Source organism: Polypterus senegalus, chromosome 10, assembly GCF_016835505.1.
Source record: "Polypterus senegalus isolate Bchr_013 chromosome 10, ASM1683550v1, whole genome shotgun sequence".
In the NCBI taxonomy this organism is placed as follows: domain Eukaryota; kingdom Metazoa; phylum Chordata; class Cladistia; order Polypteriformes; family Polypteridae; genus Polypterus; species Polypterus senegalus.
Genome location: NC_053163.1, coordinates 3,263,333 through 3,277,272, shown reverse-complemented (window position 1 = coordinate 3,277,272; position 13,940 = coordinate 3,263,333). Strand labels below are relative to the sequence as shown.

The 13,940-nt window shown below is 41.5% G+C and overlaps 1 protein-coding gene across 1 annotated transcript; it reads right to left on the bottom strand.

Annotated features, from left to right (window-relative positions):
- Positions 1–5,160: 5,160 nt before the first annotated feature.
- LOC120536170 (tripartite motif-containing protein 16-like) lies at positions 5,161–13,940 on the bottom strand. Its single transcript, XM_039764498.1, has 6 exons — positions 13,247–13,940; positions 9,434–9,529; positions 8,566–8,799; positions 8,325–8,484; positions 8,177–8,236; positions 5,161–6,177 (listed from the first exon to the last, which is right to left on the bottom strand). Exons 1-6 carry the CDS (start codon positions 13,829–13,831, stop codon positions 5,636–5,638), a joined length of 1,677 nt encoding a protein of 558 aa, XP_039620432.1. The 5' UTR covers positions 13,832–13,940; the 3' UTR covers positions 5,161–5,635.

Below are 13,940 nucleotides of genomic sequence, written 5' to 3'. Positions count from 1 at the left end.
AGCTGCTGCCATTGCGAATGAAGATGTCATCTGAAACATGCCTGCTGAGAGACATCTGAGCAATATGGGTGTTGCTTCTGACATAAACAAAAGTGAAAATACTTTGAATGCCTTAATGGAAAGTTAACGTACCTGACTCCACGTTGCATGCCACTACTCTGACAACAAAGCCTGATAACAAAGTGCGGTTGCATTTTTAAAATGATGCTCCCGTTTTCTCTACATTGAGATGTGGCCAGTAATTCAAATGTTTATTTATTTAATTTTTTTTTTTTTGTGCGAAGTAGCAAATTCCAAATTTATGTTGCAAATGTCTCACTTGTATGACAAAAAAGACAGCTTAAACAGAAAATGTGGACCCCAAAAGCTTATAATAATTTGTAGATGTTAAACGTTTGGCCTAATTTGTAAGTTGGGGTACACTGAAGATGTAAATGAACAAAGTCAGATTTAACAGGGACATTTAATACCAACATTTCATCAGGAAATGATATACAGTACTTTATACCCTTGTCAAAGATAAACGCTAACACCCCAGGACACTAGGGGGCTCAATCGCTAATCACCTTGTCTATTTTTCCACCCACACCTTTGAGAAGATACCCAGTGAGGGCAACTGACCCCGCCACCTCCAGTCCCGTTTTGGAAGTAGGAGATGAGCAACCCACAAGATGGCACTCCCACCCTAACACTTGACTGCTTCTTGCAGCAGCTTTGCATTTTGTTAGTGGGACATCTTGGAGCTGAAGGTGTGAGAGACCCGAGCTCCTGTTAATTTTTTTTGTTTCTGACTTTTTCAAGTAATAATTATAATAATTCTTTGCTTTTATATAGCGCTTTTCTCACTACTCAAAGCGCTCAGCAATTGCAGATTAAGGGCATTGCTCAAGGGTCCAACAGAGCAGAATCCCTTTTGGCATTTATGGGATTCGAACTGGCAACCTTCTGATTGCCAGTGCAGATCCCTAGCCTCAGAGCCACCACTCCGCCATAAATGGACTGGCCTGGTTGGCACCCTAACATTTCATTTTTTACTTTGACAGCAGATGTACCAACATGTATGTTTTGCTTATGTTCATCTTTTTCACCTCAGATAGCTATTACTGATGGCAAACAGATCCCCAATACAAGTTAACCAAACATCAGAAGTCCGCATACACGGATTGAAATTCCAGTCACGAGGTATTTCAGCGCACGTGGGCAGGTAATCCTCTATTGGCACACCGACACCTCTGCTTCAATAAATTGCTTCTGCTTTGTGAAGACTTGTGAAGGCCTGAATACAAGCAGAAGAGAGTCAGCGCATCATCTTGTCACTCTTCGCGATACTTTATGTCATAACAGTTAAGTGAAATGATCTCCTTAACCGTAAAAGTATAAAATGCAAACAAGACTATCTAGATATGAATACACACAGTAAATCAACATGTACTGAGTATTTACCTTCCACTAAACTAAACCGACCTCACAGCTGGGTGATCTGCAGATTATGATGATTCACTATATAACCAACCATCAGTTGTAATCACGTTTGTATTTCATGTCCAACATTCCCATAACTGACCAGCTTGTCCAGTCATTTTTCACGAAAGTTAATACGGCCAGGCATTCTCAAGCTAAGAGGGAATTACAACAGTTTTGTTTTTTAAGTTATGTTAATTAGCACTTAATTAATTAATTAGGACCTGAGTCTGTTGTCGACCTTTTGTCCAGTCCTCGTGAGACAGCCTCAGTAATGGATTGAGAAGGTTCTAGAAATGATCTACTGAATTCAGTCCATTGTGGGCCTGCACAGCCCTCGCACACACCTAAATTTTATGCTATCCATACATTTTCTAACTTGTCTCTTTTCCTGTAATGTATATTAGGAGTGAATTTGTTTTTTGTAAGCAGGAATTAGATGAATTATAGAATACAGTAGTCAGAATTATCAAGGGGAGCTTGGGAGAAGACACAACAGGCATCCCAAATAGCTGCATAGCAGTGGTCGAGAGTATTTCCACCTCTGGTAGAAGATTTAATTTGCTGTTGATATTTAGGAAGCACGTGGTTAAAATTTGTATGGTTAAAATTGCCCAAAATAATAATTTGTGAGCCCAGTATGTCTTTTTCAATCTCTGTGATTACATCTGCAAGTTGGCCCTACACTTGGTGAGCGTTAGGATAAAAGTCAACACAGGCAAGAATTACCGAGGAGAACTCGTATAAGAAATCAAAGCCACAGGTCAAGCAGTAGCTAAGTCTATGTGGGAAAGTGACCAGCTCTGTCAGGACCTCCTTACATACTGAGCAGGTGTATTGATCTGATGAAACTGTGAGAGAAGGTCCATTCTAACCTTTAGGTTTAGTCTCCGAATAATCGAAACTTAAATCAACGTCATTTCCTAAATGGAATGTCGCCACACCGGTCTGCGTGATGTGCGAAAAATCACATCAAGATGCAGACAAAGAATGCGCAAGGATGTCTGATACTAATGCATGCAATGTATGACTAACACTTTACCGTGGCTTTATCTTCATTAATCCAAAATTGGGTCAGGCCTCAGTTGCTGTATATCTGACTTTAGGAAAGTCCAAATTAAAAAAATAATAATATGGAAGAAAAAGTAAGCCTCAATATTAATTAGCAAATGGAGATCTTCATATAAACTTATGAGAGCACATTCCTGAGTCTAGTAGAACAAACCCTAAATGAATCTGCAGATACTGAAGGTTTACCTGGTGAAATTGTGAGGGAAGGTCCAATCTAACCTTTAGGTTTAGTCTCTGAATAATCGAAACTTAAATCAACGTCATTTCCTAAATGGAATGTCACCACACCGGTCTGCGTGATGTGCGAAAAATCACATCAAGATGCAGACAAAGAATGCGCAAGGATGTCTGACACTAATGCATGCAATGTATGACTAACACTTTACCGTGGCTTTATCTTCATTAATCCAAAATTGGGTCAGGCCTCAGTTGCCGTATATCTGACTTTAGGAAAGTCCAAATTAAAAAGTAATAATATGGAAGAAAAAGTAAGCCACAATATTAATTAGCAAATGGAGATCTTCATATAACCTTATGAGAGCGCATTCCTGAGTCTAGTAGAACAAACCCTAAATTGATCTGCAGATACTGAAGGTTTACCTGGTGAAATTGTGAGAGAAGGTCCATTCTAACATTTAGGTTTAGTCTCTAAATAATCAAAACTTAAATGAATGTCATTTCCTCAATGGAATATTCAAGGCTGTATTATAGGAGTCTATGACCACTTAGTTACATGACATGACTTGTGGAAAAACATGTGGAGTCCACATATTCAGTTTCCTGTTCTTTTCAAGAATGTCTCTTGTTTTATATTTTAAGGTGTGTTTGCAAATAATGTAATTAACAAAGTACCCATTGCAAAAGCCCATGTCTGTCCATCTGTCTGACCATTGGTCCAAATGGACCGATTTTGTTTAAGTGAGAAACACTAATTCTTCAAAGAAATGTGTCCAGACAGTTTAGATTTCTCAAACAGATTTTTCAAATTTCATTGAAAACCACTGGTGAATTTACAAATTCGTCCACCTTAAAATGGAGAATCATTATTTGCGACTTCAAATAAGAACTAATTTATTGTTTCAGCTTTACTTTGAGAGCAGTTGCTTGAACTTGTATATTTTGTATATTTTCCTTGTTCATTCATCTGACAGCCACTTGAATGTGAAATGCCAGTGAGTCTGATGCCAGCTGAGCCTGTGGGCACAAAAAGTACAGCAGTACGCTCTTCTGGTGCTTTGGGGAAATTCACTAATAGAGTGTAAAGATAGTCAGTTGTCTGGAAATAAGTGAAAGGGAAAGCAGTCATGTAAGTACACATAAAAGTGAAATGACTGAATAATGTGACCTACAGATTATAATTACAAAGAAGTGACTTCATCAACCTGCAGTTAAATGGTGTTAGAACTCATTAATAACATGAGAAAGATGAAGCTCCCTTAACTGATACAGGCATAGATAGATAGATAGATAGATAGATAGATAGATAGATAGATAGATAGATAGATAGATAGATAGATAGATAGATAGATAGATAGATAGATAGATAGATAGATAGATACTTTATTAATCCCAAGGAGAAATTCACATAATCCAGTAGCAGCATACTGATACAAAAACAATATTAAATTAAAGAGTAATACAAATGCAGGTAAAAACAGACAATAACTTTGAGTAATGTTAACGTTTACCCCCCCAGGTGGAACTGAAGAGTCGCATAGTGTGGGGTCTCCACTACCTCCAGCAGGTCCAGAGGGCTCCCCATGGCTAAGGTTGTCCTTTTTAGTTAGTTTGTTAATTCGGTGGGCCTCTGTTGAAGTGATGTTACTAGCCCAGCATGTCAGGGATCAGAAAATTTGGCAAACAGTGTATGTGAAATTACTTCCATGCTCAGTGCTGCCAGCCTTTTCATGGTGCTGGCTCTACTGGCACTGCAATATTGTCTTGGTGTGTGTGTGTGTGTGTGTGTATCTCTTACCTTGATTTTCCAATTTATCAATAGTGTTTGAGGCTAAAGCCCAACATTTCAATTTCCACTTCAAGTTCTGCTTCCAGACAAGAGGTACGAGAAGTTCACTACCATTTTTTCCCTTGAATGCAGCTGCAGTAATTTAAAAAGGAAGAAGACGCACAACAGGAAGGCACTGGGCATAACCTGTCATGCTGATAGGACTGGGTGGCATCGTGACCTTCTGCCTGATAGGATAGCCCTTCATTTGATCCAGCCACCTTTCATTTGAAGATGTGCTTCTCCCACTTTGTAGATAAGGAGCCAGCAGTCTGTTGCCCCTCTTGGAAAGAAGTGCAGAGTTGTGGTTTAGAAAGCAAAGGGCTGTAGAAAACATTGTTTTTTTTTTCAATGGTCTCTGGTTGCATCTGATCTCATGGTCATCAGTGCTGTCCTGGACTGGAAAGTAAAGTTCATGCTCATAATGTGCATTGATTTGAGTTACCAATTAACTTAAAACACAGGAAAGTGGGACATGGGAGGGAAATGGGAGAACTTTAAGAAAAATCTGTATGGACCCTGGGAGAACATAGAAATACCACACAGACTGGGACCAGGCTAGAACTTGAACTGTGTGTCCTGGAGCTGTGAACTAGCAGTGTTAGCCAGAGTGGAAATTAAAACAAGGATCATCCTGGTTTATTAGATTTAATGTGATCTTTCATTTATACTCGCTATTTGATATTTTCAGACCAAATTAGGATTTCATATTCTGGGCGACAGTGACACAATTCTTACATCTCCTCTACTGTATTTGCTTGGCCGAGCTTAAATTTTAAACCAACAGTGCCACTTTGTGGCCACTGAGAGTACTGAACATAAACAAGGGAGAAGGAGAAAGGTCACTTAATGGTGGCAGTTTTTAGATTGATGTTCACTGCATGAATGTCGGCTCATAGTCTGATCTTCTCTTGGTTTTCCTGTTGAAGACCTCCATGAAGGATGGAGACTCTGCTTACCACTGCTTTCCAGGGTCACACCAGGAGGAGGTTCCAGGAAGAATTCCAGCACGATATGCTGATTTTTATTCTCTTCACTTGAAAATAACAGGACAGTCTGTTTGACAGGAGACATGAAATGAATTGCAGGTGACACCGGTCACTGGTCAGACAAGTTAAGAGGGCAGATTGTCACACTGGAGTCCCATCCAACACCAAACCCTGGATAGAGAGGCTCAGTGAAGGAGGTTTTGAACCTGTGCAGGAGGGTCATTGTGTCTGAGATGCCATAAAAGGCCAGAAAGCCTGCAGGATAGTCCAGATACACACCTATTCTGTGACTTTGGGGGGCTCTGATTTCAGTCCTCATATTATTGTGCCACACAGAAAATGTGAACGTGGAGCAGATTAAACTCCAAGACTTGTCATTCCATCCAAGGAGAGACTCGTGACTCCATCCTTTCCTGCCAATCCCTTTATATGCGACTCCAATCTCGGCCCACTCGCCGCTCCACTCGACTTCCCAGTAAAAGCGAGTCCCACTCAGAGCCTCTCTACATAGAACTTGGTGACAAAAGTCAAATCTGTTTGAGTGATCAGGGTATCGGGTCTCTGTCATGTGGCGCTTTACCTTCCTGTTCCCTTCAGACAGGTCTAGCCATCGGTGTGCTGTGCTGGGGTCCAGGGAGAGTGGACAGGAGTCTGAATGAAGAGAAAAGAAAAGAAACAAAGTGAAGATATCTGCTGACATTGTGACGTAGGACACTGGAACTGAGAGGAGCACAGAGACCAACACAAAGAATTTCTTTTGCGACCTTAAAGGACCCACATAACTGCTGTGATGTCACTCATTAAATGATTAATTTCAAAATCAAACATCTAAAATCATTAAAATGAAGTGATCCATTATTTAAGCGCAGGGAGTCAAAGGTGTGGTGCTTGAGTGGACCAGAAGAGGGCAGCACCTCAGGGGAGTCCTTGTGTGTTATGAGGTAAGGTGAAGGTCATCGTGGGGAACGACAGGACAACTGGAGCAAAACTGGCATCAAGAGTGAAGGCTTGAAGAAGGCGGAATCGACAAATAGTGCAAAGAGTATGGGATGGAAACGAATGTGAGGAAGACTGAAGTAACATTAGGGACCATCACAGATAAATATACAAGTGGAGCGACACTAATTAGAAATACCATAGAAGCTGGGGTGAGGGAAAAAGAAGAAAAGTAGAGTAAAGCAAAGTAGAGCTTCTGGAATTGCAGATTGCACTGACTTAACCTCCTTAGCGTTACATCTAAAAAAACGGGTATTTTTGGGCTCGAAAAATGACATTTTTATTAAATGTCATGTTTCTACTGTGAACCGTACAAAACGCTAAAGTGTAGAAAGTATCATAATGATACAAATAAAAATAATAATGATGATGAGTAATAATAATAATAACAGGAACAGCACACGGCACATGTGCCAGTGATGTGAGTGTCCATTTCAGTTTCACAGATTCACTTTGTCATTGTTGCTTACGAGACGCCATTATGAGGCTAGGAGAACACGCGTCTACACCCTGGCCCAGGTATCGCTCAGGCCGGATGCCCACACAAGAGTGCCTGAGTAACACTGCTGGCACTTTTACTTCCTGAGTAAACCGCAGGTCTTACGAGAGACTCATCTATACCATCGCCCAAGAGACACTCGGGGCTAACACTTTTAGCAGTTTCTACAGCCCAAGTGACGCTTGGGTCAAACACTAAGGAGGTTGAAAAAGAAATATTGTCCGGAGTTAGGTTATGGTAGAGATGTATGGACATATGGGAAAGCAACTGTTAAGGAGATGAAAACTTTTGAGATGTGGTGCTACAGAAGGATCACGAAATTTAGCTGGACAAAGAAGGTGAGAAATGAGTGATAAAGAGGAAGGGTATAGAAAAGCTGATGATGGAGGAGATGATGAGAAGAAAAATGTAATTCACAAGAAAAAGTATTGAGGGGGTAAGGTAGGAAAATGGCACAGTTGATGATATACAGAAAGACCGATGGAACCGAAGACAAAGATGAGCATTGGGTGATTTTTGTAAACAACAGTGAGCCTCAGAAGAATGGACAGAAGCAGAAAAGAAAGGCAGAGGATATGAGGGAGTGGAAAGCTGAGAAGAAGAATGAAACTCGACACACTCTGTAGCATAGAAAGCATAATAATGATACAAATAATAAGAATGATGATGATGAGTAATGATAGTAATAACAGGAACAGCACACTGCACCTGTGCCAGTGATGCGAGTGTCCGTTTGAATTTCACAATTCACTTTGTCATCACTGCTGATGATAGGCGTTTCTTACGAGACACAATTATGAGGCTAGGAGAATGTAACGTAATGCGCTGACTAATCTGCCAGGTTGCTGCCCTGCCCTTAGTCAATTCCCACCCTGTTCCTAAATAGTACAGGGACAGATTTCATCTCCTTACTACCCTAGAACTGGATTACATGAGTCACGAAAACAAAAAAATGAACGAGCTGATGCATCTTTACTGTTTTTGACATCCAATAATGGAGTTAGTGTGTAATCTACAAGTCACCCCCCACACACACTCTCTCAGTGGTCCCATGTGAACACATATTACCGTGTTAGTGGAGAGTCTTTGCCAGCCTTCACTCAAGGATAGTAAATCATGACAACCTTCCCTTGAGATCATGTATACTCAACTTACGTTGTAGAAGTCCATTTCTACTCTTCAGATTCTGCAGGACGTGACTTGCATCATCAGCTCCTTAGGGAAGAAAGAAAAAAAAGCAGAATTTGAGCCACAAGCATTTGTGTCAAGCAGGACAACTTCTCTTCCCACCTCAGGGTCTCACCGGTCTTAATGGTCTTCACCAACTCCCAGCCACTCATCTCCTCCAGATTCTTCTTCAGATTGGAAAATGCCTTCTTCAGTGTCTCAGGAAGAAAATCTCCACTAATGGTGACGTCAGTTGTATCTTCATCTTCAGGAGGGGCACAGAGTGATGAAAACTTCTGCATGAGGAGAGGAGAACATGCTAGATAAATGCTTCTGTATCAAACAGGCTTCCTGATGTCCTTCGATCGCCGCCTCACCTTTAGGAAGTGGATGTGGTCATCGGCCTGTGAGAGTTCTGTCAGCTCTGCGTCTGTCCCCTTCAGCTCCCTGATCTCTCTGTTAAGTCGCTCGACGACGTCTTCGGCCTTTGTCACCTCCCTCCTCTCATAATCTCGAATCAGACTTCCAACCTCCAACCACAGCCTCTCAAGGGCTTGAAAGACAGACTTGAAGGTCTTCTTATGTTTTTGTAATTCTTTTTGTCTCAGGCACTGATAAAGAATACAAAAAGCAGAAAGTCATTTCCATACTCTGTGTGTGTTCATCTTTCTATGTGTGTTAGACCCTGAGCTTCACAATTTCCTCTCTCTGTATACTTGTATATGGTTGAGATGACAATAAAGTTCACTTTGACTTTGACTTTGACTTAAGATTAAGGTGTGAGAGTAGGCCAATCCAATAGTGAACTTGATGAGCTCCACTTGTCCCACAATAATACGATCTCAATGGCTGTCCGATGATGATGATGGCAGGAGAATCCCAAAGATCTAACGCCTGTTGAGACAGACCAGGCACCAGCATCCCATTGCTGATTTGATTGTATGTGACTTTAAAGGAGTGTGAACTTGATTAGTTGGGTGAGTAAATGGTTACGTTAGAGACGTCTGCGCACATTAAGGAATATTCTGGTATGGTCTCATCACTATTGTCACATCACTGGTTTGGACTAAGCAAAATGTTGGGGCAGGTTTGCATTTGTCCATTAAAGCTTTGTATTTTATCCTGGTTATTAGTGTCCTAGAATATAAAAAGCTTATTTTTCTTTATGTCACAGCCCACTATAATTGTCTGTTCTCATCTGTCCCTAAGTTTCGCTGTCTCATGTGAACAGTACGCAAAACTCACCTGAATCCTCATTATGGTCCTCTTCATTTCCTCCAGTTTCTTCTCCTTCTCTTGAATTTGCCTTTTCATTTCAGTCTTTTTCTTTTCCAGCTGACTCTGTGTGTAGACAAAAATGGAGCAGAAATGTCTGAGGCTATTTCCTTTTGAAGAAAAAAGCTCCCTAATTGGATGGGATTAATAAAGTATCTATCTATCTATCTATCTATCTATCTATCTATCTATCTATCTATCTACCTATCTATCTATCTATCTATCTATCTATCTATCTATCTATCTATCTATCTATCTATCTATCTATCTATCTATCTATCTATCTATCTATCTATGCCTGTATCAGTTAAGGGAGCTGTATCTTTCTCATGTTATTAATGAGTTCTAACACCATTTAACTGCAGGTTGATGAAGTCACTTCTTTGTAATTATAATCTGTAGGTCACATTATTCAGTCATTTCACTTTTATGTGTACTTACATGACTGCTTTCCCTTTCACTTATTTCCAGACAACTGACTATCTTTACACTCTATTAGTGAATTTCCCCAAAGCACCAGAAGAGCGTACTGCTGTGCTTTTTGTGCCCGCAGGCTCAGCTGGCATCAGACTCACTGGCATTTCACATTCAAGTGGCTGTCAGATGAGTGAACAAGGAAAATATACAAAATATACAAGTTCAAGCAACTGCTCTCAAAGTAAAGCTGAAACAATAAATTAGTTCTTATTTGAAGTGGCTGTCAGATGAGTGAACAAGGAAAATATACAAAATATACAAGTTCAAGCAACTGCTCTCAAAGTAAAGCTGAAACAATAAATTAGTTCTTATTTGAAGTCGCAAATAATGATTCTCCATTTTAAGGTGGACGAGTTTGTAAATTCACCAGTGGTTTTCAATGAAATTTGAAAAATCTGTTTGAGAAATCTAAACTGTCTGGACACATTTCTTTGAAGAATTAGTGTGTCTCACTTAAACAAAATCGGTCCATTTGGACCAATGGTCAGACAGATGGACAGACATGGGCTTTTGCAATGGGTACTTTGTTAATTACATTATTTGCGAACAACACCTTAAAATATAAAACAAGAGCCATTCTTGAAAAGAACAGGAAACTGAATATGTGGACTCAGCTCGCCTAATTTTTCCACAAGTCATGTCATGTAACTAAGTGGTCATAGACTCCTATAATACAGCCTTGAATATTCCATTGAGGAAATGACATTCATTTAAGTTTTGATTATTCAGAGACTAAACCTAAATGTTAGAATGAAACTTCTCTCACAATTTCACCAGGTAAACCTTCAGTATCTGCAGATCAATTTAGGGTTTGTTCTACTAGACTCAGCAATGCGCTCTCATAAGGTTATATGAAGATCTCCATTTGCTAATTAATATTGTGGCTTACTTTTTCTTCCATATTTTTTTTTTTTTATTTGGACTTTCCTAAAGTCAGATATACGGCAACTGAGGCCTGACCCAATTTTGGATTCTAAATTGCGGCGTTTTAAGTAACCAAAAAATATAGAGATATGATTTTAAAAGGTGATATCCCTCTGTGTTGTTATGGGTCCACAGCTCGTTGAGCAAAGGCCATTCATTTTAAATAAATAATCACCGCACCCGAGGCGGTTTCGTGAGGGGGGGGGCGATGTTGTAGCGAGCCGCGAGGCGGTCGTCAATGTGGGCGTTTCTCACCGTGTGCACAGGTGAGGAACTGCCCACATTCGTGATTGCTCCCGTGGCTAATGCTACAGCTGTGATGGCCCCTCACGTTATAAAAAAGAAGCGCAAGTCGGTTGAGGCGGGGAAAGGAAACGATCGGAGAGAAAAAGGAAAGGAAAGGAAAGGAAAGGAAAGGAAAGGAAAGGAAAGGAAAGGAAAGGAAAGGAAAGGAAAGGAAAGGAAAGAGAGGACGGAGGTTATAAGGAGCGAGTGTGGAAGCAGGCGGTGCCGGAGAGAGAGAGAGAGAGAGAGAGAGACAGAGACAGAGACAGAGACAGACAGACAGACAGACAGACAGACACACACACACACACACACGCGGTGCGTGCATGTGGTGAGCGCGCAATCTAGCGCTCGAGGGCAGCTGTGTGGAAGCTGGGTGTTAGGCCGACACCCAGGTGTTTGAGTTGAGGTTGCTCCCGCTGAGCGACCATGTAGCGGGAGTGACCAGGTGAAAGCGACGAGCCGCGGAAAGGCAGCGGAAGTCGGGAGGCTTGGTGGTGGAGTCCCCAATGTGTGCGTCCTGGTCATTGGTGGACATCAAGTCTCGGGGACTGGGATGAGTGCCATACCGGAGCCAGGGATTGGGAGGTCTCCAGTCTCGCGAAAGTGTAGAGGAGGGCAGCTGCAGAGAGCGTCTTGCCTGCTGCTTGGCCCAAACGGGATAAGCAGGTGAGACGCTAATAGAAACGATGCACTGGATTTGTTATTGTTTTAAAGATTGCTTCCTAAAGAAGATTTTACCTCTCGTTTTAAAGGATTGTTTTTTCTATTGTTATTTTAACCTCCACGTTTTACCTTTTATGGATTTATTTAATGAAGAATTTGAATGGACTGCACTATTTATTTATGAACACTGTTTGTTTTGTTGGATTTTTAATAAAAGCACTTTCGCACTTTTTACCTTCCCCTTGCTGGAATTATTTGCCTCCACTGACTAGCTCACTCAGTTTCATTATCGACGGTGTTGGGTTCAACGGTTCCCAAACAGCCAAGGGAGCGTGGAGCCAGAACCCACATCGTCACACCCTCCCATAGTGATATGGTGGTACAACAAAAATCACATCAGAAAATTATACCTTAGCGTTCTTTAATGATGATTTACACAGTATAACAGACGAAAGGAAACCATAGCAAGACAATATCAAGGTAGGATCTTGATCTATAGAGTCTGCCATTCTTGTCACTGCGCTGAAAGGATTTTCCGGACAGATGATATCATCCATCCATAAGCTTCAAAGGGTTTGGCTGTTGTCCAAGCCTTTTTATAGTGGTCTGCTCCATGTGCAGGCTCTCTCTGGTCTCCAAACAAGGAATTGGAAGGACTCAACCCCACCTCCAAAACTACAAGAATAGCCCAATGCCTACACTCGAGAGTTGTCCCCTTCATTCTTCAAACTGCTAAAGTAATGGTTTTCTAAATGCAGGCAGACTAGCCCCTGTGTCCAGACTTGGCCTGCTCATGTGAATGAATCCATAAAAGTGTTTTATTGAGACAGTGACATTAACCTTAATATTATAACAAACTTATTATAACAGAGGCATAGGCAGGTGTGGAAAAACAGGGAAGATCATAAAGGAAGGAATTGAAGGGAAGATAAGCCAGTGGACATCAGTAGAACATCTTGAAGCCGAATGTGTGAGAGATGTCAGGGACTGCACTGCAGTAGTCCAGATGTGACAAACCCAAAGCCTGGACCAGGAGTTGTGCTGCCTATCACGTTGTGCTCCATGTAGGGCCTGTCCTGGACTGAATGACGGAGTACTCTCATGCATACAAATATGGCCTCCTATAAGGTGAGTTAGTATGTTGACCAAACAGCCTCATCTTTATAATGGAAAACAAAGTAGGAAATCTGGGGAATAAAAAAAGAATCTAACACAATGATCGAGGAAATACACTGAACCCAAGTAGTCGGAGCCGTGAAGCAGGAACACTTTTTCTCACTTTTATATTAATTTCTGCGGCTATTGAAAAGCTAAACATGTGGGTGTATGCAGTGACCATTATTCCAATTCAAATAATTTAATTGACCTCAACCCCAGAAGAACACCGGGACACCTTGTTCTCCGTGTCTCCATTCCCAGTGCTCTCCTTACCTGTCTCCCAGTTCTCTCCACATCAGGTGTCACCGTGTTGTGATTCTTATGCTCAGTCGCCGCACACAATAAGCAGATGAAGCTCTCGTCGGTCCTACAGAAGATTTCCAGAACTTTCTGGTGTTTTGTGCACATTCTGTCCTTGAGATTTCCAGTCGGCTCCTCCAGTTTGTGTCTCTTGAAGGCTCCACATTCCCTGTGTAACTGGAGGTGAGCCTCACAATAGGAGGCCATGCAGGTCAGACAAGTCTTTGAAGATTTCCGTTTTCTTCCAGTGCACACATCACAGGGCACGTCACCAGGTCCAATGTTGCTCTGAGATGGGGCGACATTGGCCCTCACTTCCACTTCTTTTAGATCTGTTGACATGGCCTTTCTGTTAAGCTCTGGTCTCCCATCAAATATCTGTGTGCACTGAGGGCAGAAGTAGACACCCGTTGTGTTGGATTTGTCCCAGTAGTTATTGATACAGTCCACGCAGTAGCTGTGTCCACACGGGATAGTGACCGGCTCCTTCGGGACCTCCAGACACACCAAGCAGGTGTCTTGATCCACAGACACTGAAGGTTCAGCTGCAGCCATCATGAATGGAGACTCAGTCTGGCAGATGGGCGTTATCTGTGAAGAAATAAAACTGAAATTAAATTCAATCCTGCAGAGGAATATCGACACGCCCTTCTGCGTGATGTGTGCA

Bases quoted from the DNA above. Each gene is read 5' to 3' on its own strand.
- LOC120536170 (XM_039764498.1), bottom strand. From the start codon at position 13,831: ATGATGGCTGCAGCTGAACCTTCAGTGTCTGTGGATCAAGACACCTGC. The intron at 8,485-8,565 runs GTGAGGCGGCGA...CTCCTCATGCAG, and splicing joins ACCACATCCACTTCCTAAAG to AAGTTTTCATCACTCTGTGC. The intron at 6,178-8,176 runs GTAAGTTGAGTA...CTCTTCATTCAG, and splicing joins TAGAAATGGACTTCTACAAC to ACTCCTGTCCACTCTCCCTG.